Source organism: Theileria annulata, chromosome 1 (genome assembly GCF_000003225.4).
Source record: "Theileria annulata chromosome 1, complete sequence, *** SEQUENCING IN PROGRESS ***".
Classification (NCBI taxonomy): Eukaryota; Apicomplexa; class Aconoidasida; order Piroplasmida; family Theileriidae; genus Theileria; species Theileria annulata.
In genome coordinates, this window is record NC_011129.2 from 323,696 (window position 1) to 349,696 (window position 26,001).

At 33.2% G+C, this 26,001-nt stretch overlaps 17 protein-coding genes across 17 annotated transcripts, besides 35 other annotated features; 6 read left to right on the top strand and 11 right to left on the bottom strand.

Annotated features, from left to right (window-relative positions):
• Positions 1-5: 5 nt before the first annotated feature.
• Positions 6-997, bottom strand: TA16220 (uncharacterized protein; the record flags this gene model as incomplete). Its single annotated transcript, XM_948599.1, has 2 exons — positions 6-733; positions 760-997. 2 exons carry the CDS (start codon positions 995-997, stop codon positions 6-8), a joined length of 966 nt encoding a protein of 321 aa, XP_953692.1.
• Positions 911-979: a sequence feature (1 probable transmembrane helix predicted for TA16220 by TMHMM2.0 at aa 7-29).
• Positions 920-997: a sequence feature (Signal peptide predicted for TA16220 by SignalP 2.0 HMM (Signal peptide probability 0.992, signal anchor probability 0.008) with cleavage site probability 0.977 between residues 26 and 27).
• Positions 998-1,394: 397 nt separating this feature from the next.
• On the bottom strand, positions 1,395-2,402 carry TA16215 (haloacid dehalogenase-like family hydrolase, putative; the record flags this gene model as incomplete). The annotated part of the gene is made up of 2 exons (XM_948600.1): positions 1,395-2,068; positions 2,183-2,402. The coding sequence occupies 2 exons, from the start codon at positions 2,400-2,402 to the stop codon at positions 1,395-1,397; spliced, it is 894 nt and encodes a 297-aa protein (XP_953693.1).
• Positions 2,343-2,402: a sequence feature (Signal peptide predicted for TA16215 by SignalP 2.0 HMM (Signal peptide probability 0.985, signal anchor probability 0.000) with cleavage site probability 0.934 between residues 20 and 21).
• Positions 2,403-2,696: 294 nt separating this feature from the next.
• On the top strand, positions 2,697-4,088 carry TA16210 (uncharacterized protein; the record flags this gene model as incomplete). Its single annotated transcript, XM_948601.1, has 5 exons — positions 2,697-2,756; positions 2,798-3,026; positions 3,062-3,578; positions 3,614-3,967; positions 3,998-4,088. 5 exons carry the CDS (start codon positions 2,697-2,699, stop codon positions 4,086-4,088), a joined length of 1,251 nt encoding a protein of 416 aa, XP_953694.1.
• Positions 3,008-3,026: a sequence feature (1 probable transmembrane helix predicted for TA16210 by TMHMM2.0 at aa 91-113).
• Positions 3,062-3,111: a sequence feature (1 probable transmembrane helix predicted for TA16210 by TMHMM2.0 at aa 91-113).
• A 122-nt stretch (positions 4,089-4,210) lies between the features above and the next one.
• Positions 4,211-4,273: a sequence feature (Signal peptide predicted for TA16205 by SignalP 2.0 HMM (Signal peptide probability 0.779, signal anchor probability 0.000) with cleavage site probability 0.427 between residues 21 and 22).
• Positions 4,211-4,690, top strand: TA16205 (uncharacterized protein; the record flags this gene model as incomplete). Its single annotated transcript, XM_948602.1, has 1 exon — positions 4,211-4,690. The coding sequence occupies one exon, from the start codon at positions 4,211-4,213 to the stop codon at positions 4,688-4,690; it is 480 nt and encodes a 159-aa protein (XP_953695.1).
• Positions 4,691-4,776: 86 nt separating this feature from the next.
• Positions 4,777-5,720, bottom strand: TA16200 (haloacid dehalogenase-like family hydrolase, putative; the record flags this gene model as incomplete). Its single annotated transcript, XM_948603.1, has 2 exons — positions 4,777-5,498; positions 5,531-5,720. 2 exons carry the CDS (start codon positions 5,718-5,720, stop codon positions 4,777-4,779), a joined length of 912 nt encoding a protein of 303 aa, XP_953696.1.
• Positions 5,670-5,720: a sequence feature (Signal peptide predicted for TA16200 by SignalP 2.0 HMM (Signal peptide probability 0.812, signal anchor probability 0.000) with cleavage site probability 0.526 between residues 17 and 18).
• Positions 5,721-6,103: 383 nt separating this feature from the next.
• Positions 6,104-7,017, bottom strand: TA16195 (haloacid dehalogenase-like family hydrolase, putative; the record flags this gene model as incomplete). Its single annotated transcript, XM_948604.1, has 2 exons — positions 6,104-6,777; positions 6,810-7,017. The coding sequence occupies 2 exons, from the start codon at positions 7,015-7,017 to the stop codon at positions 6,104-6,106; spliced, it is 882 nt and encodes a 293-aa protein (XP_953697.1).
• Positions 6,970-7,017: a sequence feature (Signal peptide predicted for TA16195 by SignalP 2.0 HMM (Signal peptide probability 0.979, signal anchor probability 0.005) with cleavage site probability 0.746 between residues 16 and 17).
• A 254-nt stretch (positions 7,018-7,271) lies between these two features.
• TA16190 (haloacid dehalogenase-like family hydrolase, putative) lies at positions 7,272-8,182 on the bottom strand (the record flags this gene model as incomplete). Its single annotated transcript, XM_948605.1, has 2 exons — positions 7,272-7,942; positions 7,975-8,182. 2 exons carry the CDS (start codon positions 8,180-8,182, stop codon positions 7,272-7,274), a joined length of 879 nt encoding a protein of 292 aa, XP_953698.1.
• Positions 8,135-8,182: a sequence feature (Signal peptide predicted for TA16190 by SignalP 2.0 HMM (Signal peptide probability 0.979, signal anchor probability 0.005) with cleavage site probability 0.746 between residues 16 and 17).
• A 254-nt stretch (positions 8,183-8,436) lies between these two features.
• On the bottom strand, positions 8,437-9,332 carry TA16185 (haloacid dehalogenase-like family hydrolase, putative; the record flags this gene model as incomplete). The annotated part of the gene is made up of 2 exons (XM_948606.1): positions 8,437-9,110; positions 9,170-9,332. 2 exons carry the CDS (start codon positions 9,330-9,332, stop codon positions 8,437-8,439), a joined length of 837 nt encoding a protein of 278 aa, XP_953699.1.
• A 606-nt stretch (positions 9,333-9,938) lies between these two features.
• Positions 9,939-11,578, bottom strand: TA16180 (calmodulin-like domain protein kinase, putative; the record flags this gene model as incomplete). The annotated part of the gene is made up of 5 exons (XM_948607.1): positions 9,939-10,183; positions 10,215-10,323; positions 10,354-10,614; positions 10,646-10,812; positions 10,846-11,578. The coding sequence occupies 5 exons, from the start codon at positions 11,576-11,578 to the stop codon at positions 9,939-9,941; spliced, it is 1,515 nt and encodes a 504-aa protein (XP_953700.1).
• A 385-nt stretch (positions 11,579-11,963) lies between these two features.
• Positions 11,964-13,441, bottom strand: TA16175 (queuine tRNA-ribosyltransferase, putative; the record flags this gene model as incomplete). The annotated part of the gene is made up of 9 exons (XM_948608.1): positions 11,964-12,064; positions 12,098-12,239; positions 12,268-12,343; positions 12,371-12,576; positions 12,605-12,800; positions 12,837-12,937; positions 12,967-13,091; positions 13,123-13,258; positions 13,301-13,441. 9 exons carry the CDS (start codon positions 13,439-13,441, stop codon positions 11,964-11,966), a joined length of 1,224 nt encoding a protein of 407 aa, XP_953701.1.
• Positions 13,442-13,583: 142 nt separating this feature from the next.
• Positions 13,584-14,839, bottom strand: TA16170 (transcription factor TFIIE, putative; the record flags this gene model as incomplete). Its single annotated transcript, XM_948609.1, has 3 exons — positions 13,584-14,198; positions 14,229-14,481; positions 14,511-14,839. The coding sequence occupies 3 exons, from the start codon at positions 14,837-14,839 to the stop codon at positions 13,584-13,586; spliced, it is 1,197 nt and encodes a 398-aa protein (XP_953702.1).
• A 628-nt stretch (positions 14,840-15,467) lies between these two features.
• On the top strand, positions 15,468-15,863 carry TA16165 (ubiquitin/60S ribosomal fusion protein, putative; the record flags this gene model as incomplete). The annotated part of the gene is made up of 1 exon (XM_948610.1): positions 15,468-15,863. One exon carries the CDS (start codon positions 15,468-15,470, stop codon positions 15,861-15,863), a length of 396 nt encoding a protein of 131 aa, XP_953703.1.
• Positions 15,864-16,955: 1,092 nt separating this feature from the next.
• Positions 16,956-17,027: a sequence feature (Signal peptide predicted for TA16160 by SignalP 2.0 HMM (Signal peptide probability 0.961, signal anchor probability 0.018) with cleavage site probability 0.293 between residues 24 and 25).
• Positions 16,956-18,380, top strand: TA16160 (hexose transporter, putative; the record flags this gene model as incomplete). The annotated part of the gene is made up of 1 exon (XM_948611.1): positions 16,956-18,380. One exon carries the CDS (start codon positions 16,956-16,958, stop codon positions 18,378-18,380), a length of 1,425 nt encoding a protein of 474 aa, XP_953704.1.
• Positions 16,974-17,042: a sequence feature (12 probable transmembrane helices predicted for TA16160 by TMHMM2.0 at aa 7-29, 58-80, 92-114, 118-140, 147-169, 189-211, 279-301, 316-338, 345-363, 378-400, 413-435 and 440-462).
• Positions 17,127-17,195: a sequence feature (12 probable transmembrane helices predicted for TA16160 by TMHMM2.0 at aa 7-29, 58-80, 92-114, 118-140, 147-169, 189-211, 279-301, 316-338, 345-363, 378-400, 413-435 and 440-462).
• Positions 17,229-17,297: a sequence feature (12 probable transmembrane helices predicted for TA16160 by TMHMM2.0 at aa 7-29, 58-80, 92-114, 118-140, 147-169, 189-211, 279-301, 316-338, 345-363, 378-400, 413-435 and 440-462).
• Positions 17,307-17,375: a sequence feature (12 probable transmembrane helices predicted for TA16160 by TMHMM2.0 at aa 7-29, 58-80, 92-114, 118-140, 147-169, 189-211, 279-301, 316-338, 345-363, 378-400, 413-435 and 440-462).
• Positions 17,394-17,462: a sequence feature (12 probable transmembrane helices predicted for TA16160 by TMHMM2.0 at aa 7-29, 58-80, 92-114, 118-140, 147-169, 189-211, 279-301, 316-338, 345-363, 378-400, 413-435 and 440-462).
• Positions 17,520-17,588: a sequence feature (12 probable transmembrane helices predicted for TA16160 by TMHMM2.0 at aa 7-29, 58-80, 92-114, 118-140, 147-169, 189-211, 279-301, 316-338, 345-363, 378-400, 413-435 and 440-462).
• Positions 17,790-17,858: a sequence feature (12 probable transmembrane helices predicted for TA16160 by TMHMM2.0 at aa 7-29, 58-80, 92-114, 118-140, 147-169, 189-211, 279-301, 316-338, 345-363, 378-400, 413-435 and 440-462).
• Positions 17,901-17,969: a sequence feature (12 probable transmembrane helices predicted for TA16160 by TMHMM2.0 at aa 7-29, 58-80, 92-114, 118-140, 147-169, 189-211, 279-301, 316-338, 345-363, 378-400, 413-435 and 440-462).
• Positions 17,988-18,044: a sequence feature (12 probable transmembrane helices predicted for TA16160 by TMHMM2.0 at aa 7-29, 58-80, 92-114, 118-140, 147-169, 189-211, 279-301, 316-338, 345-363, 378-400, 413-435 and 440-462).
• Positions 18,087-18,155: a sequence feature (12 probable transmembrane helices predicted for TA16160 by TMHMM2.0 at aa 7-29, 58-80, 92-114, 118-140, 147-169, 189-211, 279-301, 316-338, 345-363, 378-400, 413-435 and 440-462).
• Positions 18,192-18,260: a sequence feature (12 probable transmembrane helices predicted for TA16160 by TMHMM2.0 at aa 7-29, 58-80, 92-114, 118-140, 147-169, 189-211, 279-301, 316-338, 345-363, 378-400, 413-435 and 440-462).
• Positions 18,273-18,341: a sequence feature (12 probable transmembrane helices predicted for TA16160 by TMHMM2.0 at aa 7-29, 58-80, 92-114, 118-140, 147-169, 189-211, 279-301, 316-338, 345-363, 378-400, 413-435 and 440-462).
• Positions 18,381-18,498: 118 nt separating the features above from the next.
• Positions 18,499-19,860, top strand: TA16155 (uncharacterized protein; the record flags this gene model as incomplete). The annotated part of the gene is made up of 6 exons (XM_948612.1): positions 18,499-18,529; positions 18,559-18,817; positions 18,951-19,083; positions 19,139-19,216; positions 19,249-19,532; positions 19,656-19,860. The coding sequence occupies 6 exons, from the start codon at positions 18,499-18,501 to the stop codon at positions 19,858-19,860; spliced, it is 990 nt and encodes a 329-aa protein (XP_953705.1).
• Positions 19,861-20,427: 567 nt separating this feature from the next.
• Positions 20,428-21,423, bottom strand: TA16150 (uncharacterized protein; the record flags this gene model as incomplete). Its single annotated transcript, XM_948613.1, has 5 exons — positions 20,428-20,540; positions 20,570-20,908; positions 20,941-21,073; positions 21,106-21,311; positions 21,342-21,423. 5 exons carry the CDS (start codon positions 21,421-21,423, stop codon positions 20,428-20,430), a joined length of 873 nt encoding a protein of 290 aa, XP_953706.1.
• Positions 20,455-20,523: a sequence feature (5 probable transmembrane helices predicted for TA16150 by TMHMM2.0 at aa 63-82, 103-125, 140-170, 226-245 and 260-282).
• Positions 20,595-20,654: a sequence feature (5 probable transmembrane helices predicted for TA16150 by TMHMM2.0 at aa 63-82, 103-125, 140-170, 226-245 and 260-282).
• Positions 20,820-20,908: a sequence feature (5 probable transmembrane helices predicted for TA16150 by TMHMM2.0 at aa 63-82, 103-125, 140-170, 226-245 and 260-282).
• Positions 20,941-20,944: a sequence feature (5 probable transmembrane helices predicted for TA16150 by TMHMM2.0 at aa 63-82, 103-125, 140-170, 226-245 and 260-282).
• Positions 20,987-21,055: a sequence feature (5 probable transmembrane helices predicted for TA16150 by TMHMM2.0 at aa 63-82, 103-125, 140-170, 226-245 and 260-282).
• Positions 21,148-21,207: a sequence feature (5 probable transmembrane helices predicted for TA16150 by TMHMM2.0 at aa 63-82, 103-125, 140-170, 226-245 and 260-282).
• Positions 21,424-22,277: 854 nt separating the features above from the next.
• TA16145 (DnaJ-like molecular chaperone, putative) lies at positions 22,278-23,504 on the bottom strand (the record flags this gene model as incomplete). The annotated part of the gene is made up of 6 exons (XM_948614.1): positions 22,278-22,555; positions 22,587-22,746; positions 22,777-22,896; positions 22,926-23,047; positions 23,077-23,361; positions 23,399-23,504. 6 exons carry the CDS (start codon positions 23,502-23,504, stop codon positions 22,278-22,280), a joined length of 1,071 nt encoding a protein of 356 aa, XP_953707.1.
• Positions 22,284-22,352: a sequence feature (5 probable transmembrane helices predicted for TA16145 by TMHMM2.0 at aa 5-27, 138-160, 173-195, 210-232 and 333-355).
• Positions 22,684-22,746: a sequence feature (5 probable transmembrane helices predicted for TA16145 by TMHMM2.0 at aa 5-27, 138-160, 173-195, 210-232 and 333-355).
• Positions 22,777-22,782: a sequence feature (5 probable transmembrane helices predicted for TA16145 by TMHMM2.0 at aa 5-27, 138-160, 173-195, 210-232 and 333-355).
• Positions 22,825-22,893: a sequence feature (5 probable transmembrane helices predicted for TA16145 by TMHMM2.0 at aa 5-27, 138-160, 173-195, 210-232 and 333-355).
• Positions 22,959-23,027: a sequence feature (5 probable transmembrane helices predicted for TA16145 by TMHMM2.0 at aa 5-27, 138-160, 173-195, 210-232 and 333-355).
• Positions 23,424-23,492: a sequence feature (5 probable transmembrane helices predicted for TA16145 by TMHMM2.0 at aa 5-27, 138-160, 173-195, 210-232 and 333-355).
• Positions 23,457-23,504: a sequence feature (Signal peptide predicted for TA16145 by SignalP 2.0 HMM (Signal peptide probability 0.636, signal anchor probability 0.002) with cleavage site probability 0.267 between residues 16 and 17).
• Positions 23,505-23,821: 317 nt separating this feature from the next.
• On the top strand, positions 23,822-26,000 carry TA16140 (uncharacterized protein; the record flags this gene model as incomplete). Its single annotated transcript, XM_948615.1, has 6 exons — positions 23,822-24,652; positions 24,687-25,252; positions 25,282-25,418; positions 25,447-25,574; positions 25,604-25,774; positions 25,806-26,000. The coding sequence occupies 6 exons, from the start codon at positions 23,822-23,824 to the stop codon at positions 25,998-26,000; spliced, it is 2,028 nt and encodes a 675-aa protein (XP_953708.1).
• Position 26,001: the final 1 nt, after the last annotated feature.

A 26,001-nucleotide genomic window follows, 5' to 3' on the forward strand; every position in this document is an offset into this window, starting at 1 on the left:
TAACCTTAATTTTGGTCACCGTACAGGAGATTTACTACCTTTTCAAAGGCACACTCGTCATGTTTTAGATCCAACACCCACTTGGCATTATTCTTAATCTCATCTTTGGCATCGGCAACAGCAAACGACATTATATCGGGCAAGGACATGACTGATAAATCATTCATGTCGTTACCGATGTATGCACATTCACTTATTTTACCATCCCAGCGTTCAATTAATTTTTTAAGGGACAAATCTTTCAACGATAGTTCAGGGAATATAACGTTAACTTTCGCCTCATCAAATTTTACAAAATCTGTACCCTCAGTTAACCCTTCAACTTCTATATTGATTTTTTTAATTCTAATACCAGTTATATCCAAATTTTTTAATTCTGAATCGGATTTAACAATTGGTGTTAGATTTAGTGTTAATTCATCTTTAGGTTCCAATGAAGCTTCAAGAGAATATATATCCACAACACCAAAAAACACCACATGACTTCTGTAGTTTTTGTCATTTACGAACTTTATGAATTTTTCTATGAAATCGCTTTTGAAGACCGATTTATGTATTAAAATTCCATAATTGTCGTAAATTATGGACCCATTGGAATATATGCCTGGGAGTAAATTGTAAGCGGCTTCCCTTTGAAAATCTGCACCAAACTTATTTTTGATGGCATTGAAGCTCGTCCCTGAAAAGATAGATGAACAGAATGTAAAATGATTATTTAGTAAATACATTTGAACTATGAATAATTTGAGTGTCAAATACCTGTACAAAAAAAGGCGATAACATTCTTTTCTTTTAAAAGCTTTAGTGCTGCGATATTTCTTTTAAATTTTGTTTCATCCTTTATAAAGAATGTGCCATCAACATCAATGGCAAAATATTTAGGGAGTGTAGTTGGTTTAGTGAAATTAGATATAGGTTCAGAGAGAACATTGCTGAAGAAGGTACCAAGGAAGATGACGAACACTAACAACGATCTGGAGCGAGCCTTAAATTTCATAATTTATCCTTAGGATAGAATAGTTTATATTGTTAAAGGGCATAAAGCCCTAATTATTACGGGTGTTGGCTGGATTCATCCAATAAATAAAGTGGCAAAATGTGCAATGGGGATACAAGTGAAAATCTATGTTAACAAATTAATTTAAACAAATTTGAATTTTTAGAAAAAACAAAAAAATTTATGACTTTATTTAAAGAGCCTATTTGAGGCACTACATTAAAACAATTGTCAACTTTCAAACACTCCACATTTCCAATTTTAAATTTGTGACGTTATATCATAACTGTCAAAGTCAAAATGTTAAAATTAAAACACTGTTAAATTTTGAGTAATTTTACGTTGGATTCACTTAAAATTGTGACTAAATTGGTCCTATCAATTTGGGTTGTGAGATTTAATCATCATACAGTAGTTTTACTACCTTTTCAAAGGCGCATTCATCATGTTTTTCTTCTAACACCCATTTTGCTTTAGTTTTAACCTCATCTTTGGCATCAGCAACTGCAAATGAAAGATAACAGTACTCCATAGGTTCAATATCATTCAAATCATCACCTATGAATGCACACTCATTTTCGTTAGAGCCAAGATGTTCTAACAGTTTTTTAAGACCTGCTTTTTTGTTGTTTTTGGAAGGTGTTATACTTGTTATAGCGTGACTTGTGTATACAACCGAATGTACTTCTTTCATATGCTCACAATCACTCAAATCATCTTTGAATACTGTCATTGATATTATATCCTTAGAATTTAATTCTTCGAGAGTTACAACAGCTGGAACTGTTATAGAACAAGATCTAATAGCTTGCATTCCTTCAGTATATATTTCTTCTAATGAAAAGGTGGCTTCAATGGTATAATAAAAAACTTTATTCACAAGGCCTTTATCACTGAAGTATTTAACAAATTTCCCAATGAGTTCTTTTGTAAACTTGCTCACGAACAGCAAATTTCCATCCGAACCATAAATCAATGCCCCATTCAGGTATAAGCCAGGAAAGCCTTGGTATCCTGTTTCGTTAAAAAAAGAGTCTCCAATTAGTCTCTTAGTACATACTAGATCACGTCCTAAGTTAATTAATGATTATTATTTCCGAGGGATTAAATAAATTAGAATAAAAGATAGGTAATTCGGCAGTACAATAATAGAATAGTTAGGTAAAATGATGAAAAGCTTGTTACCTGTACAGAAGAAAGGTGTAACGTTCTTTTCTTTTAGTTTTTTAAACGCTTCTACGTTATTTTGGAATTTTGTTTGATCCTTTATGAAGAATGTACCATCGACATCAATTGCAAAATATTTAGGAAGTGTAGTTGGCTTAGTGAAATCTGAGATAGGTGCTGATAGAGAATTTCTCCAATAGATTATTAAGATTATAAGATTTAAAAGTATTTTAGGCATCAATAATGCCTTGTATGTTTAATTAAAATCCATATCCATTATATATTTATTAAATATTAAAAAAATATATGAGAATGCGCCTACATTTATAATAAGATTAACCAAAAATAAATAATATACAAAATAAGATTCAAATTAGTAAAACATTTAAAATATATTTCTAAACAGATCAATTTATAGTGATACTGAGTAGTGGGCTGTACATAACACACCTACAATAAATTTGAAAAGATTAGATTAATTTTTTAAAAAATGTAATAATAACTAAATTTAATTTAATTGATATGTAGTTTTATGAACCTTCATCCCATTTGTCGACATATCTACACATTTCATCCAACCAACACATTTGACGTTATTTTCGATTATATTATTTTTATTTCATCAAAAACCAGATGAAATTATGCATGTTAATATTTCTTACTACCATTCTTAATTCAGTACCATCTAGTTGTAAAATATTGTTGAATTCCGGACTTGTTACCAGTCAGTGCTATGAAGATTCCCAAAATATGAACAATCAAATAGTGGATTCTAATCAACCCTTACGAGAAAATTCCAATTTGCCTCAAATAACCAATAACATCCCACACATCGACTTCAAATTATGTTCTTATGTATTCGGTATGGTATATACCTAAATAACTATTTAAATATAGGAACATATCTATGTCAAGCGTTGTTTCTCAACGGATTGTTCTTTCTACTAACCAATTTATCGCAGAAGATGCAGAAGGAGTTGGGGATTGACACAGCTTCTATTTTATCAGGAAGAATGTCAGGAATCGTGACTGTTACAGTCGGAAGTTATGTATCATATAAATTGTCGGAGTTTTTGTTGGATGTAATTCTATCGCTTTTCAAAGCACATGGTGTAGCAATTAAACTAAAGGGTATAATAAATCCCTGCAATACTAAACTCGCTTGTATAAGAGTACCGCTGCTTGTTTTTTATAAGTGCTCAAAATATTTACACAACCAAATCCCACTAACCATGGGTTCATTGGACATATACGTAAAGAATAAAATACTGAAAAGAGATAAGGAAGCGGACGAAGTCGATGAAAATGTAAAGATTTTAGTGAAATCAAAGAGAGAAACCAAAAAGAAACTCATTAGAGAATTTGCAGTGATTTCTACATATAGTCTGGCAACTTTCGCACTTCTCGGAGGAAAGTTAGGTCATACTAGTATTATTTAATTTTAATCAGGCTGCATTCATTCACGCCAAGTGAACTATCGCATCCAGGAGCATACTCTGTCCCGAAATTGTCATTAGAGGCGGATGGATATAGTTATGCAACGAAATCACAAAGAAATATAATTCAAATTCTAGGTAAAAAATACGGATGCCATACATGTGGTTTGATTTCGGATTCAGAAAGATATATAGCGGATCATCAGCCTCCATCAGGTGTAATAAAAAGGAGACTCAAAGGGAAATATATATCGTTCCTACTGAGAAACTACATTATCCCTATCCAGCTTGTTAAGCCAAAACAACATTTTTATCCTCAGTGTAACAAGTGTTCACTTAAACAATCAAAGGCTGTAGCGAATAACAAGTTTGATAACTATAACTAATACACATTCAGACGAGTGAGCATTACACATTATGGAAGACTGAGAAATTATCATTTATGCCCTACTGCATTTTTCGTGTCAAGGTTCCTTTCAAAACCATGAAATTCTAATAATTTTTAGGGTTATATTTGATACCAAGTGGTCGAGGTTACGCAGGAAGGTCAAATGACTTTCGGTGGGGGTGTTTTGTTCCATAATTCCTGATTAAAATTATAATATAGAAAATGAAATATATTTATTTTGTTATTTTATTATGTTTTGTAAGAAATGTAGATATAGTTAACTCTCTTGTGGCAGATTCCTCTTGTTTTCATAAAAAGTCATTATTGTTGCTAGAGAAGACCTCCAAAGAGAAAGATCAAACTTTCTATGAGTCGCTGTCTAAATTGGAGAACAACCCATTCACTCTTGTAGTTAGGTATTGCCTAGGAGCAGACGGAAACGTATCCAGTCGCAAATTTGTGGAGTGTGTATCTTCCCTAAGTTCATGTCCAACGAATTGGTATTCTACAATAAACTGGCAGTTTTGTCTTTGTAATACAGTGTACTGCGTTCTTAAGGGCTGTTTTCAGTACTGGATTGAAACATTTGACTTTACAAATACCAAGGTACTTTATACATTTTCACTCTTTTCAGTGCTTCGCTCATTGTCACCAAGGCGCCTATTCATGCATTTTCAAGCAGACTGGAATGATCCCCTATAAATTTCAAATGTAGTTTTTAAAATCAACTTGAATGAATTCGGAGTTGTATTAAATATGTAACATAAACATTCATTTTTAGAAATTATTTAGGCATAAGAATCGGCAAGTTCTACTAGAGCCGATTGATCTTGTTTTACCATATCACTAATTAATGAATCAACAGCCTCTACAAATCCCCCGTCATCATGTTTTTTAGTTAGAATCTTTTTAGCCCCTTCTTTTGCTGCATCTACAGCATCAGCTACCGCATACGAAAATTTGCATGATTTCATTATTTCCATATCGTTTCTCCCATTTCCAACAAATGAACAACTATCGAAATCCATACTTAGATGATCGAAAAGCTTTTTTGTTCCGTATTCTTTGGAAACACATTTAGGGAAAAGGTGGGACGTTTTCCCATTTGATGAGACTTTTGCAAAAAACGACCCATCGAATTCGGTTAGGTTTATATTATTGTTGATGTTGATGATGACTATTTTTTTCTTGTAAAGATCTTCAGGTAATATTTTTTCAACACTAACCACTTTCGTTTCGTTTCCATTATCAATAAACCCTTCCCTTAAATCCTTGATTATGTAGAAGCTATCAGCTCCCTTAAATATTGTGATATCATCTAGATTATTTTCGATAATGTATTGTACGAATTTCCTAAGGAATTCTTCAGAAAAATCTGAATGACTTATTATATTTCCATCAGAGTCATAAACTAATGCTCCGTTGGCATAAACACCAGGATAACCATTGTATCCTGTTTCACCCTGAAAGTTATCACCGACTACCTTCATTGCGCTACTAAGAACCCTACCTAAAATATCATATAATGACATGGAAACACACCTGTACAGAAAAAGGGAACTATATTATTCTGTTTTAGATTTTTAAAAGCCTCGACGTTATTCTTGAATTTTTCAGGATCTTCTACATAAAATGTACCATCAATATCAACACCGAAATAAATCTTTATTGGAGTAGGAAGCCCAAGTTTTATAGTAATGATGTAAAATGTGAGTATTACGACATGAAGCATACGTTCTTTCTAGCCAATCGGTTTTGTAAAACCAATTATAGACTATTTTGTAGAAAGAATCTGTACTGCAAAAATGTGCAATTATTGACGAGAGGAAGGCTGTGCCAGAATCCTCTTGGCGGATAAAGGCGATTCTCGCTATTGTGGTCATTATAACCACGTGATATGTAAATAATAATTAGAAAAATATACTAATATTTCATCTTGTAAATGTTTGAGTAAATATATTAATTAAGTTGGACAAAATATTTAAGGAATTTATGGTGACTCATGTTGGTGTCAAAAACTTTACTTCGACATTTTAAAAGTTTGCCCATTAGCTTAATTTTTGTGAGTAAATTTACATAACTACATTTGTTGTATTTTAGGATAATATTTTACAGTTAATCATCATACAATAGTTTAACTACATTTTCAAATGCACATTCATCATGTTTTTTATCTAATAACCACTTGGCTTTATTTTTAACCTCATCAATTGAATCAGCAACTGCAAATGAAAGATAACAGTATTCCATGACCTCTGCATCGTTCAAATCATCACCAATAAATGCACACTCATTTTCGTTTGAGCCCATATTTTCCAACAGTTTTTTAAGACCTTCTTTTTTGTTGCTTTTAGAAGGTGTTATTTGGATGTAATTATATTTTTTGTATACAATCTTATATACTTCATTTTTAAAATCACAATCATCCAAATTATCTTTGAATATTAATATTGATACAACATTTTTTTGTTTTAATTCGTCCTTTGTAACTATTGTTGGTTCTTTAAACTTCAAAGTATTCAAAACTTGTTTGCCATTATCAAATAATGATTCAAATGAGTAAAAACCTTCTTTAGTCAGATATATTGCTTTATCCTTAAGTTGATTGTCTTCAATGTATTTAATGAATTTTTCTAGAATCGCAACCTCAAACTTTAATTCTGATATTAAATTCCCATCAGAGCCATAAACTAGTGCTCCATTGGAATAAACTCCTGGAAAACAATTGTATCCTGTATCATTGAAAAATGAATCTCCTAATAAATTTTTTGTACAATGCGTATCCCTCCCTAAAATATGAACTGATATCATAGAAACATACCTGTACAGAAGAATGCGGTAACGTTCTTTTGTTTTAGTTTTTTGAAAGCCTCTACGTTCCTTTGGAATTTTGTTTGATCATTTATGAAGAATGTACCATCAATATCAATTGCAAAATATTTAGGAAGTGTTGTTGGCTTAGTGAAATTAGAGATAGGTACAGATGAAACATAAATTAATATGAAAATGATAATACTGAGTATTGACATAAAAACTCACGTTACCAAAATTTTTTAAGGATATTTAAACTACAAAAAATTAAAAATTAAAATACAAAAGTCATACATTTGTTTATAAATAAATTGAGCTATCAAGAATCAACTGAGTTACTACAAAATTATGGTGAATCAGGTTGAAGTCAAAATTTTTATTTTGACAATTTTACAGTTTATCAATTTGTTGAATATTTGTTAGTAAACTAAATAACTGCATTTTTTTATCATATCAATTTGGGTTGTGAGATTTAATCATCATACAGTAGTTTAACTACATTTTCAAAAGCACATTCATCGTGTTTTTTATCTAACACCCACTTTGCCTTATTCTTAACCTCATTTTGTGCATCAGCAACTGCAAATGAAAGATAACAGTACTCCATAGGTTCAATATCATTCAAATCATCACCAATAAATGCACACTCATTTTCATTTGAGCCAAGATGTTCTAATAGTTTTTGAAGACCAATTTTTTTGTTACTATCAGGAGGTGTTATCTGGGTTATTACGTTATAAGCAGTCTTAACATTATAATCCGTTCCCTCTTTCATGTTCTCTATAACCAATGGCATGAATGGTAAAGAGATTCCCACTATATTATTTAAGGTATCTTTAGTGGCATTAGTTGGTAAACTCAACTTCTTTGATTCCATGAATTTTTTCCCGTCTTCATAAAGTTCTCCCAGACAATAACAACCGTCCTTACCTTGAAATATTACCTTATCTGAAATTGATTCTTTATCCATAAATTTGTAGAACGCTTGGAGAAACTCTTCTGAAAAGGTTTTCATATGTATTACTTCTCCTTTATCATCATAAACTACTGCTCCATTTAGGTATACACCTGGAAACCTGGTGTATCCTGTATCATTGAAAAATGAATCTCCTAATAAATTTTTTGTACAATGCGTATCCCTCCCTAAAATATGAACTGATATCATAGAAACATACCTGTACAGAAGAATGCGGTAACGTTCTTTTGTTTTAGTTTTTTGAAAGCCTCTACGTTCCTTTGGAATTTTGTTTGATCATTTATGAAGAATGTACCATCAATATCAATTGCAAAATATTTAGGAAGTGTTGTTGGCTTAGTGAAATTAGAGATAGGTACAGATGAAACATAAATTAATATGAAAATGATAATACTGAGTATTGACATAAAAACTCACGTTACCAAAATTTTTTAAGGATATTTAAACTACAAAAAATTAAAAATTAAAATACAAAAGTCATACATTTGTTTATAAATAAATTGAGCTATCAAGAATCAACTGAGTTACTACAAAATTATGGTGAATCAGGTTGAAGTCAAAATTTTTATTTTGACAATTTTACAGTTTATCAATTTGTTGAATATTTGTTAGTAAACTAAATAACTGCATTATGTTTGTATTTTAGGATAATATTTTACAATTAATCCAATAGAGCAGAAACGACCTTTTCAAAAGCGCATTCATCATGTTTTTCCCCCGTAATCCATTTTGCTTTTTCCTTAACAACACTTTGTGCATCACCAACTGCAAATGAAAGATAACAGTACTCCATAGGTTCAGCGTCGTTGAAATCATCACCTATATAGGCGCATTCTTCTCCGCTTGAGCCCAAATGTTTTAATAATTCTTCAAGACCCGTTTTTTTGTTACTATCAGGAGGTGTTATCTGGGCTATCACGTTATAAGCAGTCTTAACATTATAATCCCTTCCCTCTTTCATGTTCTCTATAACCAATGGCATGAATGGTAAAGAGATTCCCACTATATCTATATTATCTAAGGTATCTCGAGTGACATTAACTGGTAAACTCATCTTCTTTGATTCCATGAAATTTTTCCCTTCTTCATAAAAATTTCCAAGACAATAACAACCATCCTCACTTTGAAATATTACCTTATCTGCAATTCCTTCTTTATTCATAAATTTGTAGAATTCTTCTAGAAAGTCTTCTGAAAAGATTTTCGAATGTATTACTTCTCTGTTCTCATCATAAACTACTGCTCCATTTAGGTATATGCCTGGAAAGCCTGTGTATCCAACTTCATCAAGGAATAGTTCTCCGATTAATTGCAACGTACAGTTAAAACTTCTCCCTGAATACTTATTTAGTTGGAATAATTAATAAATTAAAGAAAATTGGATGATAAAATACCTGTACAGAAGAATGGAGTGACGCCAGAATTCTTTAGTCTTTTAAAAGCCTCTGCGTTCCTTTTGAATTTTTCGGGATCATCTATGAAGAATGTACCATCGATATCAATGGCGAAATATTTCGGAAGTTTTTCAGGTTTGGTAAATTTTGATATAGATTTCATCCTATCAGGTCTAGTATAGTAGTAAGTAAAGAATCCAGTTAATAGACCTAAAACCCATTGAATAATGATATATCTCTATATAGCTACATTATAATTCACACCTATTACAAGTAAACAGAGAAATCCAAGAATAAATATGTGGTGCCTCTGACTCCTTCTCCTATTATCTTCCATTTTATATTTTATTTCTACGCTGTTAAATTGTGTATTCAAGTTTAGAATTTTTTAAAAATAATCAAGGATACTGAATTTTATTATTTTCTAGATCTTTGGCTTTCAAATGTCTATCGATCAAAAGCTTAATAATATATGATACAAAATAAAAATCAATGCGACTTAAACTGTATTTTATAGATTAACTATTATAATTATGCTTATGGATAATAATAACTATTTAATGTGTGGTTTTCTTGTGCTGGCTTTACGCCATCGCCTTATAAATTTCCAGATCTGATCCCTATTCCCCAATATTTTTTTATAATATCCAAGAATCATGAATTTCATGCTAGATGCTAACGATATACCGGGTAAAATTATATTATCAGTCACTACGGCTTAGTTCTAGCTTAAAAGGTAATTATTTGAAGTAAAAATTAAAATAGTAAATTATTTAGAATATTTAGTTAGCATGGCTTTAAATTCTTTAAAATCAATCACGCCGTCGTTATTGGTGTCAAACTCCCTTATCAACTGCTGCCAAGATTCTTTCCCAACGTCGTCAACACCGAACATCTTGGCAAGCTCATTGCAACAAATGGTGCCCGAATTGTCAAAATCAAATAATTTGAAGGCATTTTCGAGCCTTTCCTTAGAAAATAGAGTGCGGCGGTCCATTGCAACAGTAAGAAATTCTATAAAAAATATACATGAGTAAAAACATACCACTGTAATCAATATAACCGTTGTTGTCAAAATCTATGTCCTGAAGAATCATGTCAACCTGTTCTTCAATCTCAGAACGTTCAACAAGTTCCATACCCTTACCCTTGAACTAAAAAATTATATACTTAGTGTACATTACCTTAAGATATTGAGTATAACCATCAATAAGTTCAGATCTGTCCAGTTGTCCATCACCATTTTTATCCATCGAGTTAAAAATTGCGGTTAAAGATTTACATTCGTCACGAGTTAAGAGCTTAGAGCCGATGTACAACATCGCAGCCTGGATGAATTTCTGTTTGTAGTGGAAACTGCGCATATTGTCAATAGTAAATTCTAAGCAAGGCAAATCTATATTCTTCTCCCTGGTCATAAAAGTAATCCAGTGATGTTCCAGAGCCTATAAATAATGAGGATATTCTAAAAAATACTTCAGCTGCGGATATTCTCTTCTCAGAGTTATAAATTAACATTTTCTTAATGAGATCCTTGGCAGATTCAGCAACCTTTTGCCAATGCGACATTTCAAACGAGTATTTCCCCAGCTGAACCTTCTTAATAATCTCAGATTCATTCTGCCCATTAAAAGGAGGATAACCTAAATGGAATTATAATAATTATTTTTGCAAACCTGATAAAAGAATGTATAATATAACCCCTATAGACCAGACGTCACACTTTTCATCATAGACCCCTTTGAGAACCTCGGGAGCAATATAATAAGCAGTTCCAATCTTGTCAGTTAATTTTTTATCCTCAGAATAATAAGTAGATAAACCGAAGTCTATAATCCGGATGTTTGAATTGATCGACTTTGACTCGAGAATCAAATTCTCAGGCTTCAAATCTCGGTGAACTATTTTATGTTTATGCATATAAGTAATTCCACTTAATATTTGCTTAGTGATTCTTGCTGCGTCGTACTCATTGAGCCTTTTCCTGCTCACAATTTCATCGAAGAGTTCACCACCAGTGTAGAGTTCAGTAACAAAATAGTAGTATTTTTCATCTTCGAAAAATTCAAATATTTTCATGATGTTAGGATGATCCAGAGATTTCAAAACCTCGACTTCCCTCAATAATGCCTCGTGATCTCCCTTCTTCTTCATGGAACTCTTACAAATGACTTTGATGGCGTAACGGATCCCCGTAACTCTATGAATACACAACAGAACCTCCCCAAAGGATCCTTTGCCTAATAATTTAACAGCTTTGTAATTATCTTTGAACGAAGCTTTCGACCTCCTCACGAACATTCCTGGAGTCGGCTTCAGAACAACAGTTTCTTTGCTCTCCAATGTATCCTTCCTACCAGAACGCGGCGAAGGATCATTTTTTCCTCTTAATTGAGTTGCCTTCTCCATTTTTTAAATTCTTCTCGAGGTATCAGATTCCTAGTAAATCATGTAGAGTCATATTTTACAAAAAATTTGGGCGCACTTTAATGCATTTGGTATTTAACTACATAATATACATGTAAATATCGCAAAACACAATAAAACTTATTAAAACAAATTTAAATTTTACTTATTCCGTCAATTCAGGTGAATCTTCTTTTTGCTAGCCAGCGATTCACACATTTCCTCCAATATGTTACATTAATTTACAAAATAATAGATATATCTATAAAATAAAATTGGAAGAGTTCAGCTTTATTTTTTCGGGATTGTGGATGAGATTGGTTGACAGAAAAATAATGTACAGAAGTTCAGTAGCTTTCATTTTTAAAGCTTTTTAATTTTGAATCTATTAATAAGGTTTAACCACATTTGAATTATCAGGATAAAGATCTAGAATATCTATTCCGGCTGAAAGTAGAGAATCTCTGACCCACAGGGGTGGCAGCTCTCCTAAATTATGGTATTTAGAATTGTTTTACTCACCGTTATTAATATACATGTTTGTTAGGAATCTTCTGACAAATCCTTTAAAATTTCCGCTGGATATTGATTTTCGGATCCGTTCGAACAGCCTCACCATATATCTTATATTATGAAGAGTTAATAGATGTGAAACAAGTATGGTCTGAACAAATATAGATCTTATGAATTACCTTTTTTAATCCATAGTGAAGAAACGCCCTTGAATACTTTAGGCAACACAGGCAATCACAATCCTGATCTATAGGGCTAAGAAATTACTTGTTGGTTTTAAACCTGAAATCATATTGATAAATTTCGTGTTGTATCCTAATGTTGCCGTGATCATTTAATGCTGTGCCGAATCTGGCTGTTCTTGTCGGGAAAACACAGTCGAACATGTCGCAGCCCAAGGCCACAGACACTATCAGATCTATCTGGTATCCTACTCCCATGAGGTACCTTGGTTTGTTAGAAGGCAATCCGACACCTTCTCTAGTACACTAAAAATATTTATGATACGTTAGTTACCAATTCTACTATTCTCCAGAAATCAGTTTTGTTCTCTCCTCCAGATAAACCTCCGATTGCGTAACCAGGCAGATCTCTTTTCTTGAGTTCGTTTAGGGAGATTATCCTCAAGTCTGGGTAGATAGATCCTTGGACTATAGCGAATAGAGCTTGTGTTTCAGGGTTAGAGTGGGCTTTAATGCACCGATCCAACCACCTATATAGATATTTATGAAATTATATTTCAACTAACCTTGTAGTTCTATGTGTAGCAACTTCTAACCTTTCCTTATCTCTTACTAAGGATGAAACCACGTCATCTAGTGCCATTATTATATCGGCCCCAATGTCATTCTAAGATCAAATATGGAACTGGAAAAAACCTGTATTTTTATTGATTCCTCTGGTGTTAGGAATATTTCTCTTTGTAGATCATATGGAAATTTAAACTCTACTCCTTCTTCTGTGACTCTGGAGAGGGAAAAGAGAGATACCATCTGAAAACCGCCTAGTAATTTATTTAATTAGTTAAAAATTACCCGAATCTGTCAGGAAATTACAGCGTGAATTGGTGAATTTGTGAAGTCCACCACCTTTTCTGATAATTTCACTTCCAGGGTGGAAGGCCAGGTGGAATGTGTTTCCCAAAGACAGTACACATCCCAGGGACTCAAGCTAAAATTGCATATAATTGAGATCTTATATTAATATAATTACCTGATCGTAACAGAGTCCTTTAATGGCTCCTTTCGTTCCCACTGGCATAAACACCGGAGTTTCTACGAGTCCGTGGGTGAGAACCAGTTCTCCGCGACGGGCTCTGCCATCACTCGCAACTACATTGAATTTAAGTGCCATAACATGAAAATATATTTACAAATAAAATTACAAAAAATACATGTTAAATTATATTTAAATATTTGTCCTGTAACTCCACAAAATTCTAAAGAAGGATTTGAACTCCCCACGGGTCGTATTCTTACCTCGAATTCTGTATTGGTCATGTGCTGTTGGTACTGCTGGGCGTCTGAAATGTAATTATACAATGATTAAACACACCTATAAGGGTCACTGTTTTGTTAAGGCTTGAAATGTAAAAGTCTGGGATCACATCTATAAGAATTTGGAACGTTGGTATGTTACCTGTTGATTTTTCAGATACTGGAGATGAATAAACAGCATCCTCCTTTGGTTTTTCCTTTTGTTTGGTATGATGTTGTTTGGGGGATGTGATTGGTTGTGAGGGTCCCTTAAGTCCAACTTTCATGTGGAACTTAATTTTTTTATTATCTGTTCTTCCTCCAAATGAAGAATCTAGTTTGCCTCGATCGACTGATACAATTGACGATGGTACTTTCTTGACTGCGCTTTCGCTTCCGTCGCTTACTACGCTGCTTCCTCCTCCCACAACGCTACTACTATCTCCAACCACGCTTGATGACTCGAGGTTGTTGGTTTTCGTTTCTGACAGGAGTTTTTCGTGCTTCTTTACAAATACTGGGAACTCTGGAACTTCCATTCCCCATGCATCATAGAGGCATTTTTTAAGATTCTTAACCTGTTCTTGAAACCTTTTATGCTGGGAGGAGTAAATATCTTCTTTTGCTGACCTATCCTACAATATATTATTAGAATTTGGACTAACATCCAATTCGACTTTCGTCCCGCACTTACAAATGAAATGCGCATCAAATCCATCCATTTCTAGTGTTTGTACTGTTAGGGAGTCGTACGTCGATTCGCATTTAGGGCAAATAAACTTATCTGACTCATACAGTCCCTTTAGCTTCTGCTGTAGTATCTCTTCCATCTTAGTTAGCTTGTAGTGTATTACTATTATTACATGATTATTTATTCTCCAATATGTGTGTGTTGAGGACGATTCTCGAGTCGAGTCCCTAAGATACATTAAAATTCTAAAAATTACTTTTTATATGCTCTTTGTGGCTTCTGAAAAATATTAGTTACTGATGTATTTGAAAATCTAGTTAGTATTCCATGACGCTCAAGTCTTGATAAATGTTCTCTTAAGCGATTTTCTGGAAGTCCTAGTTCATCTTCCAAATCCTTCTCTGAAATTGCTCTTTCCGTTGCCAAAAACAGGTCGACTATCACTATTTCCTCATCGCAGAAAAACAATCGAGTACAACATTCCAACAATGATGAGAATGTCTCCTTATCATAGGACTTCTTGTTTATTTCTCCAGCCATATTTGGCATGGAGCTTTGTCCCTTGGATACAGTTGTATCGAACATTTTTGAATTAAATTTCAATCATTTATATGTAAACTTATCCAGTTATTAACTTCTTGTTGAACCTTTAGGAGGTGTTCTGACAGTAGTGTTGATGAAACATCCAAATCCTTTTTGTGTGAAGTTTGGATTTCTTTTGAGGGTTTATTTATGTGAATTTTGGACTTAATCAGCGATGTTGATAATACTGCTAATTCTTCTTGTAGTTTTATCCTTTTACCTTCATTATCTTGTACCATTACTGGATTTTATTACGGAATATTAGTGTTTATGAAGAATGCCGAGAGTTTAAAGTTATGATACTTATATTACACTATTTTTGTATCATATGCGATATATTTAGATAATAGAAAGAATAATGTACATTTAAATTATTAACATTGAGATTTTAGTCGATTATCAAGTTGCCCGACGTGCCATACTTAACTATCCCCAACTATCATACGTTATTTACTATTTTCTTGCCTAGTTATTGACCTTCGTACTATTGTTTTCTAATTAATACTTTTTGAAGGTAAGTCCGTTTTTCTTTTTTCTTTTATCTATTTATTTATTTGTTTTTGTGTTGATCCCTATATATTTATTTGTTTATATCTATTAGATTAAATTATTTTTAGAATTAGAGGACAAAATGCAAATATTCGTCAAAACTTTAACAGGAAAAACTATAACCCTTGAGGTTGAGCCTAGCGACACGATAGAGAATGTTAAGGCTAAGATTCAGGATAAGGAAGGTATCCCTCCAGACCAACAAAGATTAATATTTGCTGGTAAGCAGTTAGAGGATGGCAGGACCTTGAGTGATTACAATATCCAAAAGGAAAGTACCCTTCATTTAGTACTGAGGTTACGTGGTGGAATCATTGAGCCCTCTCTCGTCATCTTGGCTCAGAAATACAACTGCGATAAATTGATATGCCGAAGATGTTATGCTCGTCTTCCACCGAGAGCCACCAACTGTCGTAAGAAAAAGTGTGGAAGGTGTAGCCAATTGAGACCAAAGAAGAAGATCAAGGGTGGAAATTAATTACACGTCCATACTAATCTATTGACAATTTCCCTTACATTTTAATCATATTTTTAATCGTATCTACTCATTATAACTCATTTTTATGTTCATATTTGATGTTATTTTAGTACTAAGAGAACCAAGAGACGGACAACAGGGGCCTAGTTTATATCATATAGAGGAGATACTACATATAAAAGGAATTTAAGACCCTTAAAAAGGATGATAACAGGCGAGTTAAAGATAAATTAAATATGAATAAAAGAATATGTAAAATGAAAATAAATTTATATTTGAAAAATAAAATTTGATTTAATTAAAAATTATATAAAATCTAAATAATATTGTTTAGTTAGTTTAATAAAGTTATAAGAAGCTTACACAGTTGAAGAGTTTTATAGAAAATTAATTAAGGTAAAATAAAACTATACAAAGGTTAAAATTTAGAAGCATAATTTCATAATAAGTTTTAAATAATAAGATTCTAGAGTTCTAAGTATTAAAAATCATTAAAATTAACTTGAATGGTAATATACCCATTTACAACGTGCAATATAACAAAAATAGGGATAGGGCCATCATAAAATGTTTTTCTAAAATATTTGAGGAAATAATCATGTATAATATTTGTATTTGTTAGTAAATAAGTTAGTTTTCTAGTTTGGCATATCGCAAATATCCTATTTTGGATATATAAAAATGGAACACAAATATCACATCGCACCCCTATTTTTCAACTTTTATTAACATTTGATTTTAATATACTTAATAACAAAATGTAGTAATTAACCAGTTGCATAATGGCACATAAAATTTTAATTTGTAATCGTTGGAAGTGTCCGATGAAAAGCAAAACCTAAGTTAATATTTTTCATTTTGGGATGGTTGTTTATATCCCATTCCTAAAAATAATTTAAAAAAATCTCGAAAGTTTTAAGTGTGTAGCACTCTTATTGTCGCACTTCGAGCGTGATTCTATCAAGAGCAATCCAGCATGGGGTGTCGATACCCATTTACACATCAGAATAAAACCTTCAGCTTTACGTATAATACTTTATGAATATTATTATTAACATTATTATTTGAACCTGTGCTGAACCAAAGAAAGAAATGGCCCCTAAAATCTCCGCACATCTGTTGATCGGCGTCACAATCGCCTCACTGGCCTCGCTCAACTTCGGCCTCTCAAGCGTTAGCTTCAATATCTCAAAAGAGTTCGCAATTGTCGATTTGGAATGGTGTTTGAACGAATCCAGCATCTACGACTGTGATAAATCGCAACTGTATGCCGGATTAGCAAATGGATCCACTTTCATAGGTGCAGCATTAGGTTCATTGATGATCGGTTTCGCCGGTAAGATAGGAAGAAGAAGATCACTAATGATCATTAATTGGCTATTCGGCTTGGGCTCCTTGATAGCTATGGGAGCAGTCAATTTCGGAATGCTGTTCATAGGACGTTTGATCTCAGGAATGGGTATTGGACTTTCAGCATTGGCACCAGTGTTTATGGTAGAAATCTGTAACCCAGACTCAAGAGGAAAATTCGCAGTCATCTACCCACTCTTCATCACATTTGGACAACTCTTGTCAACAGGATGGCAACTACTGCATTTCAGAATCGTAACAAATACTGGACCAGACGGAGGAGTTTTCAAGTTAGATGATATGGATAGATTCATCTGGCGTTCAGCACAAGGTCTGCCAATAATCTTCTCAGCAATTGGACTAGTCCTGATCCACATGGCCTTCAAGTTCGATACACCATACGAATTAATTGCAGCCGGAAAAACATCGGAAGCACGAGAAGTTATTGAAAAACTACATGACATCACATTAGTGGATAAAATCTATAACGAGTTCGACAAGGATCAGGAAATTGCAAAGACGACACCGAACATCCCATTTTTCAAGGCAATCAAGACCCCGAAGTACAGGAAACAAATTATCCACTCGTTCGTGCTTGCAGCACTCCAGCAATTAACAGGTATCACCATCCTAACCTCAAACGTGGCCGAATTGTTCGCACAATTCATGGGAAGAACATACAAATCAACAGTTTTGTGCTCACTCATCAATATCATCAACTTCATCTGTACCATAGTTTTGTCAGTCATCATCAATAAATATGGAAGGAAAACACTCCTTGCATACGGTATGTCAATATCAACAGCCTTCTGCGCCATAGCAGCATTTAGTAAACCAGTTGGAAAAGAAGCCGCTTGGGTCGGAATCTCTACAGCAGTTGGCTCTTTCGGGTTTGTCCTAGGTTTCGCACTCTCCATGGGTGGTGTCACCTGGGTATATCTTTCAGAGGTCTATGCAAGTGAAATCAAAAACGGAGCATACAGTATTGCAGTTTTCATCAACTGGTTATGTGCCTCCGTCTCACTCATCGTCTCTGAATTCCTCATTTCATACTCTGAAGTACTAGTCAACACCATCCTCTTCGGATTCTGTGTCTTCAACCTTATCTACGTCGTTGTCTTTATTAGGGAGACTAAAGGCCTCCCACTCGGAAAAGCTTACGATTAAACATTAAAGTATTAATTTAGTACTCCATATTATATAATTACTTAATTCATATTCATATCGATGAAAAAATTTTCCATCCCGTTTCTACACTAATTCCACGTTAGTTTCAGTAAAATAAATGAAGGAAGTCTACCAGTTTTTTTCTGAAAGTAAGATAAAAGGTTTAGAAAATCGTTAGATTTAGGACTCACGGGATTTGATGAGAAGAGTGTACTCTACACAATAAGTAAAGAACTTATTGAGAATGCAATTGACGCATGCAAAGATGAACAGAAAGAACATAAAATTAAGCTCCAGCTGAAGAAAAATGATGATGTTATAGAAATCCAATGTTTCGATGATGGGTCGGGAATCAACCCAAACTCAATAGAGTCAATAGGGCATATATTTAACTCATCAAAGTCCGACCAAGAAACATCAGGAACGTTTGGTTTAGGGTTAAAAATGGTAAGAAAACAATAACAAATATAACAAGTGAAATGGTTTAGATTTTGATATATTCCAGCAAAACACTAAACTCATGCCTTCTTATAATCATGAGGTAAACTGAATTATCGAGAAAACTTTTAGAATCAACGAGAACATGATCATGAAGTACAACGTGGTTTTGTCTGAAGATTTGAAAGAACCGTTTGTATGCAATGTACTAACTGAAGAAGTAACACTTGATGAGTGGCCTTACAACACGGGCGTGATAACAAAAGTTAGTGGAAATCAGATAAAAATGAATTAGCTAGAACTGATTAAACCCATTTTAGTTTAAGTGTAGTGTTCCAAACAATTTTAAGGAGCTTATTTCTTCATATTTGGATATCGTAAGCATTCACCATCCCAAGGTTACTTTACACCACCACATCATCAAATACAGATAAACATCAGTCTCGACATGTTCGGAAATTTAATTAGCAAGGGAAACAAGCAGGAATCAATAACTGAAGGCATACTATCAGTTTTTTTAAGTGGAGTTGAGATATACACGGCCTCATTTACAACAGACCAAGTGGGCTTCAAGAAAGTGGATGTTTCTTGTTTCATAGGCAAATTTTCTCTGAAATTCAAAAATTATGCAACATTACACGTTCTGAGGTGCATTAACGGCATTCCTATGGCAAAAAACTCCAGTAGTTACTGTGCAATATATAGTACAATAAGGTATAATATACACAGATATTATAGGGTGTATATACACTATGTAATACATGTTCAAAATAATATATGTATAACTTCATAACCAACAAGTGACATAAACATTTAATAATAAACTATCAATTATAGAAACTTGATTAAGAAGGAGTTGAAGGAGTATGGAATAAGGTCTTCAGGAAGAATTAGTAAGCAATTGATGGAGGAGTTGGATAGCCAGGTTAATACTCCTGAGGGGGTACTGAACCACAAACCCGTGAGAACACATCATTTAACCATGTTTAGTTTCTTAGGGACATTCCAATTAAAACTGCACCAGATTCTACTTGGAACCTAATGTTTTTAGTAAGTTGTTCCCAACATAAGACCAGTAGTCTGTAAATGTAATATCAAAAAAAGTCGAATATGGTGACATTAAAAAGACCCACATTAAGGTTCATGAATAGCAAATATGCATTTAACCATTAAACTAGGATAAACACAGAAATAAAGTTCATATATAGGATGATATTGGTGTTTTACTCAAAAACAATGTTTTAAACTGTTTAAACATGGCAAAATCTTACTTCATTTCAAATGACCTGGATCGGGAACTTGAGTCACTATCCTCAACAGAGGTTAACTAGGTATAATAAAAATTCTTAGAATAGGCTCATTCTATACTACTTGGATAGTCTTTCGGAGTCTGTTTCTGACATTATTCTTTCTTCCAGTTCTGATACTCTTTCTATTGCAGTATCCATGCTGGGCTTATGTCGGGAAGCAACCAGATCAGGTATTGAATCACGGAAACACAAAGTTCAGAAATTAAAAATCGCATTGAAACACTCATATTGGAAAAAATAAAAGTATAAATGTAGGTGAAATGTGCAACTTATCAAGATTAAAATAATTAGAATTAATGTCAAACATCTGGCAAATGTTCCCTGGTCAAGTTTGAAGCGTAAATCATGCCGGCAATGGAGACAACGAGCGAGATTGAAATGTATAGTACTGTTCTCCAACCGTGTACTGGTTCTAAAGCGAATTAACTAGAATTTACTTACCGTCTGATGTAAGGCTTTCGAGCAATGAGCCAGCGTAGGAATAGAAGGTTAGTGCTGGGATATATCCGATTGAACCCCAGAAGAAGTCCCTGAATGACACGTTTGTTGTTCCGAAGATGTAACTACAAATGGCACTGGGGAAAAATGGCGACAGTCTAATTATCGAAACCATTTTGAACCCAACGTTTTCGGTTGCTGACATTAGTGCGTTGTAGTATCTATATGATCTGAACCGTCGATTTACAAAATCGTATATAAGGTATCTTGCCAATACGAAGCATATTGACATTGCTGCTGCGTAACCGATAAAACTAGTCAAGACTGATATGAAAATTCCAACTAAAGGTGAGAATTAAGACAATGAAACTTACGGGCATTGCCATGTATGTGTGCAAAAATGAATCCTGCTGTGACTGTGAGTATTTCCGTAGACATCAGAAGCGGCACTGTCCCTGCGTAAATGAGGATGTAATACAGGTAAACCAATGAGCCTTGTTCAGCGCACTAAAGGAATCATATGAATATTTAAAACCTACAAATGTTGCAATTATTCTGATTAATTTTGAGATTTGTTCGCGATAGAAGAAGAACAGGAATGTGGTTACAATCCAGGTTAGAACCATAAACCTCAGGGCCCACACTCCTGATCTGGAGGGTTCGTTATTTAGTAAAGGCTGTTCCGACGAGTTATCAAATGAGGAACCTTCCATGTTTACGTAGTTTGCTCCGATATCGACATCATCTAAAGATTAAATTGGTGGAATTAACAAACCGATGTCAATTTTGGGCACATTTAAATCTGTTAGAAGTGGAGAACTTGATTGGCTCCAGTTATCTCGAGATAAATCACTCATTTTGTAAAATGTTATTATATAATTTCAATCTTGTTTTACAAATGAATAGTATTTATAGATTTATTGTTTATTTGCTTCATGACTTGTTAGCCTACAATTTTTTACTCTTTTAACGTTTACCGAAAATCTTAAAATCTTTAAAATCCAACCAATATTACATAAGGAAGTAGTTAAGAGTAAAATGGAAAATAATATTAGTGTACAATCCTGACCTATACATATTCTTACATTAATGGTTCGTCAGACTTAGAATTTATTACATACATACAAATTAAAATTTATAAATAGATTAGTTAGATAAAAATGGGTTATTATGAAAAAATTGCCAACTGCGGGTTTCAACTAACTTTGGCTTCCCTATAATAACAATGCCACATCGTGCTCTATTCATTCTAAGATTTTGTAACCTATTATTTTTATTCCAGACTCTTTCTACAACTAATATTTTTGATATTTTAATAATGATTCGACGCTTCTCCTTCAATCTCTCATATTCTCATATGGGTTATACTCTAATAAACTTTGTTATTTAATCCCAAATGTTTAATTTTAGTTATTTTTAGCACACATATTATTAAATTAAGATAAATTTTATCATTTTCATCATTATTTATTTATATTATTCCAGCTTTACCACTTTTCCTTACAACCTATTTTTCTCCTCTTTAATTTGGTTGAATATCTTCACATTTTCCAGACTTCCATTGACCAACAATAAAACAATCTCAAACACTTTCTTTGAAACCCTAAATGGTTTTCTAAAAATTCATTCCAGCCGATATACATATAATGTGTGTTTACAAATATATATTGTATCTTTATTGTAAATGTTCAGCAAAGATTAAATTTTAATTTTATTTTAAAAAAACGCGAATTACAAGGAACATCACAATGTATATTAAGGCTGGTTTCAGGAATTCAATGATTCTTGATTTGGGTGTTTTGGCTTTGCCGTTCTGAAAAGAATTAATGAGCAAAAGACTTACTCCATTATTCAACAAGTCAACTAGCTTCTTCTTCTGAGATTCATCTAGAGAGTCTAAGAATTCCCCGAAACCACTGCCTCTGGCTTCAAACTTGAATAAATCTTCAGGAAGGCTGAGATTATCCCTGCCCAGACTTTTAAGATAATCTAAAAGGAGAGATGAAACTGTTTAAGGAACCTGTAGCATTAACCACGTTTGCCATTTTTTCAAGTATAATGCCATTGGTGGCGACAGCTGATTGCCAAAGTAACATGTTTAATTTATCCATATCAGTAACGAAGGAGTGAGTCAAAAGTGAAGCGACCATCATCACGAAAGGTGGTATTGCTCTCAAAAACTATATGGGTATATTAACTATTGTTTTTACCTCAACGTGTTGATATGGTAAAAGTTTATTCAAGTAAAAGATGTTTTTCATAAAGCAGGCATATAAAAACCTCAATTCAACTTCGAGAAAAAACCCAACTGCGTTATATAGAACTGTAATCTAAGAAAGTTGGAAAACAACATACTTACATATTTTGCAAACTTAAGTCTATTAGACCTGTTTAAAGCGCAACAGAGTATAGCAGAAACACAGTAATATGAAAGCGAAACGGTAAGTACAATAATTGTAAAATCTTGCGGGTTCTTTGCATCTAAAAAGATTTTTCTAAAGTTGACAAACCTATATCAACATCTCCATATGCAGAATATAACATTCTGGATTCTTGATTTGACAGAGTCTGGTATGCTTTCTTAAGCTTCGCGACTACATCCGGTGATCCAGTCTGTATTAAATTATTAATCTTCCAGCTTACCTTCAAGAATTCCTGAATTCTGTCGTAAGATTTCAACACATCGCTATGTGTCGCAGTGATAGGTAACCCAAGGTAAGAAAAATATGTGTCTCCTAGTTTTGGAAGTTCGTGGTAGAAGAGGAATGATGCGATAAGTGCGTGTAATGTGAATCCTAATAAACACAAGTATCTAATGCATATCAAACATACTAAAGATAGAATTGAATTTCTTTACAACGAAATGATCTCCAACCAGGAGCAAATTGTTGGCAACAGCTGAAATAACAGTGTGGCATAATAAAACATTCAATCCCATTTGAACAATTGCCAGTATAATTGAGTTTAGGTGTATTAAGCATATTATTTATACAATGTTATATAGATAAACGATTAAGATACTGTCTAAACAGCCCTCTAAAACAATTTATTTAGTGTTTAATGGTCATTGGGGTTGTGAAACCCAATACCTCTAGATAATTTCCTATAGAAAACATTATTATACATTTACACATTTTCAACTATCTTGCAAATTTGTTTTCCCAAATCTTTTAACTTTTCTTGTTCGTCTTTAACAAAATCCCATTTCTCACAGATACGCATAATGTACATTAAAATTGTCGCTTAGTTTTCATCATGAATGAACCTTCCGAGGTCCTAAATTCCATAAAAGAGTCATACTTTACGGAAAAAATCAATGAAAGGACCAAACGGCATCTCGACCATTCTTACTCCGGTGATTCTATTTTTAGTTTTGTTACACCTCTTTTTAATCCACCCGTATCCGAGAAGTTTGTTCAAAAAGAATCCAAGAGACACAAAAAAGTGAATTTTAAAAATTCAAATTTAGCATTAGATCTAGAATATGTTACCAAAGTTTGTAACGATACTAAATTTTTCATTAAACCGACCGAGGACGGATTACATTATGTTAATGAATCATTAATGCTATTTGAGTCATTTTTACATTCTTTGCCAAATTTTAGCTTTAAGGATTCAACGAAGGAAGACGCCGAATCGTATTTTGACGCATTATTTGAATCACTTTTGTCATGTATAGAAAAGGAAAAATATGAAGTGGAAATAAAAGAAGAACCAGCTGATGATTTCAGTTCATTGGAGATAAAGAATATAAATAAACCCGAGTTTTCAAATGAAGATGATCACCAGTTGATGAAACAACTGTTGATTTCGTTGCTTCTAGCATATAACTGGTCCCTGCATTTATATAATCTAACAAACATCGCATTTAAAATTTCTAAATCAGACCTATCGGATTGCGCAAATGAAAGCATTTTGAAAACTGCACTGGGCATAAAGGAGTCAAACCGTAATTACATATTTTATAAAAACGTATCTCAACAATTGTGGTACCTCTTGAAGTCAAAAGAGGAAAATGTAAATTCATTCATATCAGAATTCACTCAAAAAATCGCATTCATAAATAATATAGTAGATATAGAGATGGTATTTTTCCAAAATATATATAACATTAATTCAGGCATATGAACCAAACATGTGGAATAAACTAAAATCCGAGATTCCAGACTCAGAAAAGAAAACACCATTCCCATCTAGAAACCATCATGAAGAAAATTTAAACATCATTAGAAATGAAATGGGAAGAAGAATTAATAACCAAACAAAGTGTGAATATCTGAGACGAGAACTAGATGATGTTACGTCCCAGATGCTGAATTTGGAATCTAAAAATGAAGAAGTACTCACAAAATTAGACTCACTTAGGAAACAACTTGAAGAACTAATGGGATCATTTACAACTGAAATTGATAATACAAAGGCGGGAGATTCAAAAAAATTACCAGCGCCCATGTCCACACTGTATACACACCTGAACAATTTCTCGCAGTCTAACCCACTGAGAGATATCAGTTTCAAGGTATTAAAGGAAGAAAACGGATTCCAAATGTCACTCTCTGCACCAAGAGATGTATTGTTTCCATCACTAGAAGCCACTAAATTCTCGTTTCCATTAGTCTATCAGTTTGAAGTTAAAGGGAAAGAAATAAAAGTGACCCAAGTTAACAGCCCTAAATTGATATCAAGGTAACAAAAATGCACCAAAATATTTTTAGTAAAACGGCCATGGATCTGGCAATGAATAAATTCATGGGAATTGAACAGCAAGGAGATTTCGACTTTGGACTTAAACGATACCAGGACCAACTGCCCAAGGATTTTCAAGAAAACATGGAAACTTTGTATAAATTAGGTAAATTTTAAAACTTAATCCGAATTAGCCCAGGAGTTTGTGTGGAACCTCTACATCTTGGAGAGCTATAAGACAAATAACAAGTCCATACTATCAAAGATACTCCCAGAGGAACTCCAGAATAGAAAAATACATTCAAAGTACACATATAAAGAGGTATTAATTTGAAATGAAAAAATTATTAGAAAAATATCTGGAATGTATCAAATGAAGCAGCCTCAGCAGTAGTACAAGTGGAAAGTAATGGAAATTTCAAGTTCAAGTTTAGCGAATTTAAGAAAAAAGGAAAGATTGAAGTGACTGAGAGTTCCAAACTTATGGAACACCTGAAAGAAAAACATGTAGTTAAGATAGAGGTATGAAATAAAATAAAAGTAAAATATTTAGAACTTTGGTGACCTCTCGAAACCCATCATGGACTATTTTAATAAAGGATACAACCTCAATCACCTGTCAGTTCTGTTTGAGTCATATTTGGTAAGTACAATAAAAAATAACAAATATAGGTATTATTCGACCTTTTGTCTACCTAGAAACACTTGGAACACTTACATAATTCCTCTAATTTTAGTACTTCCCTAAA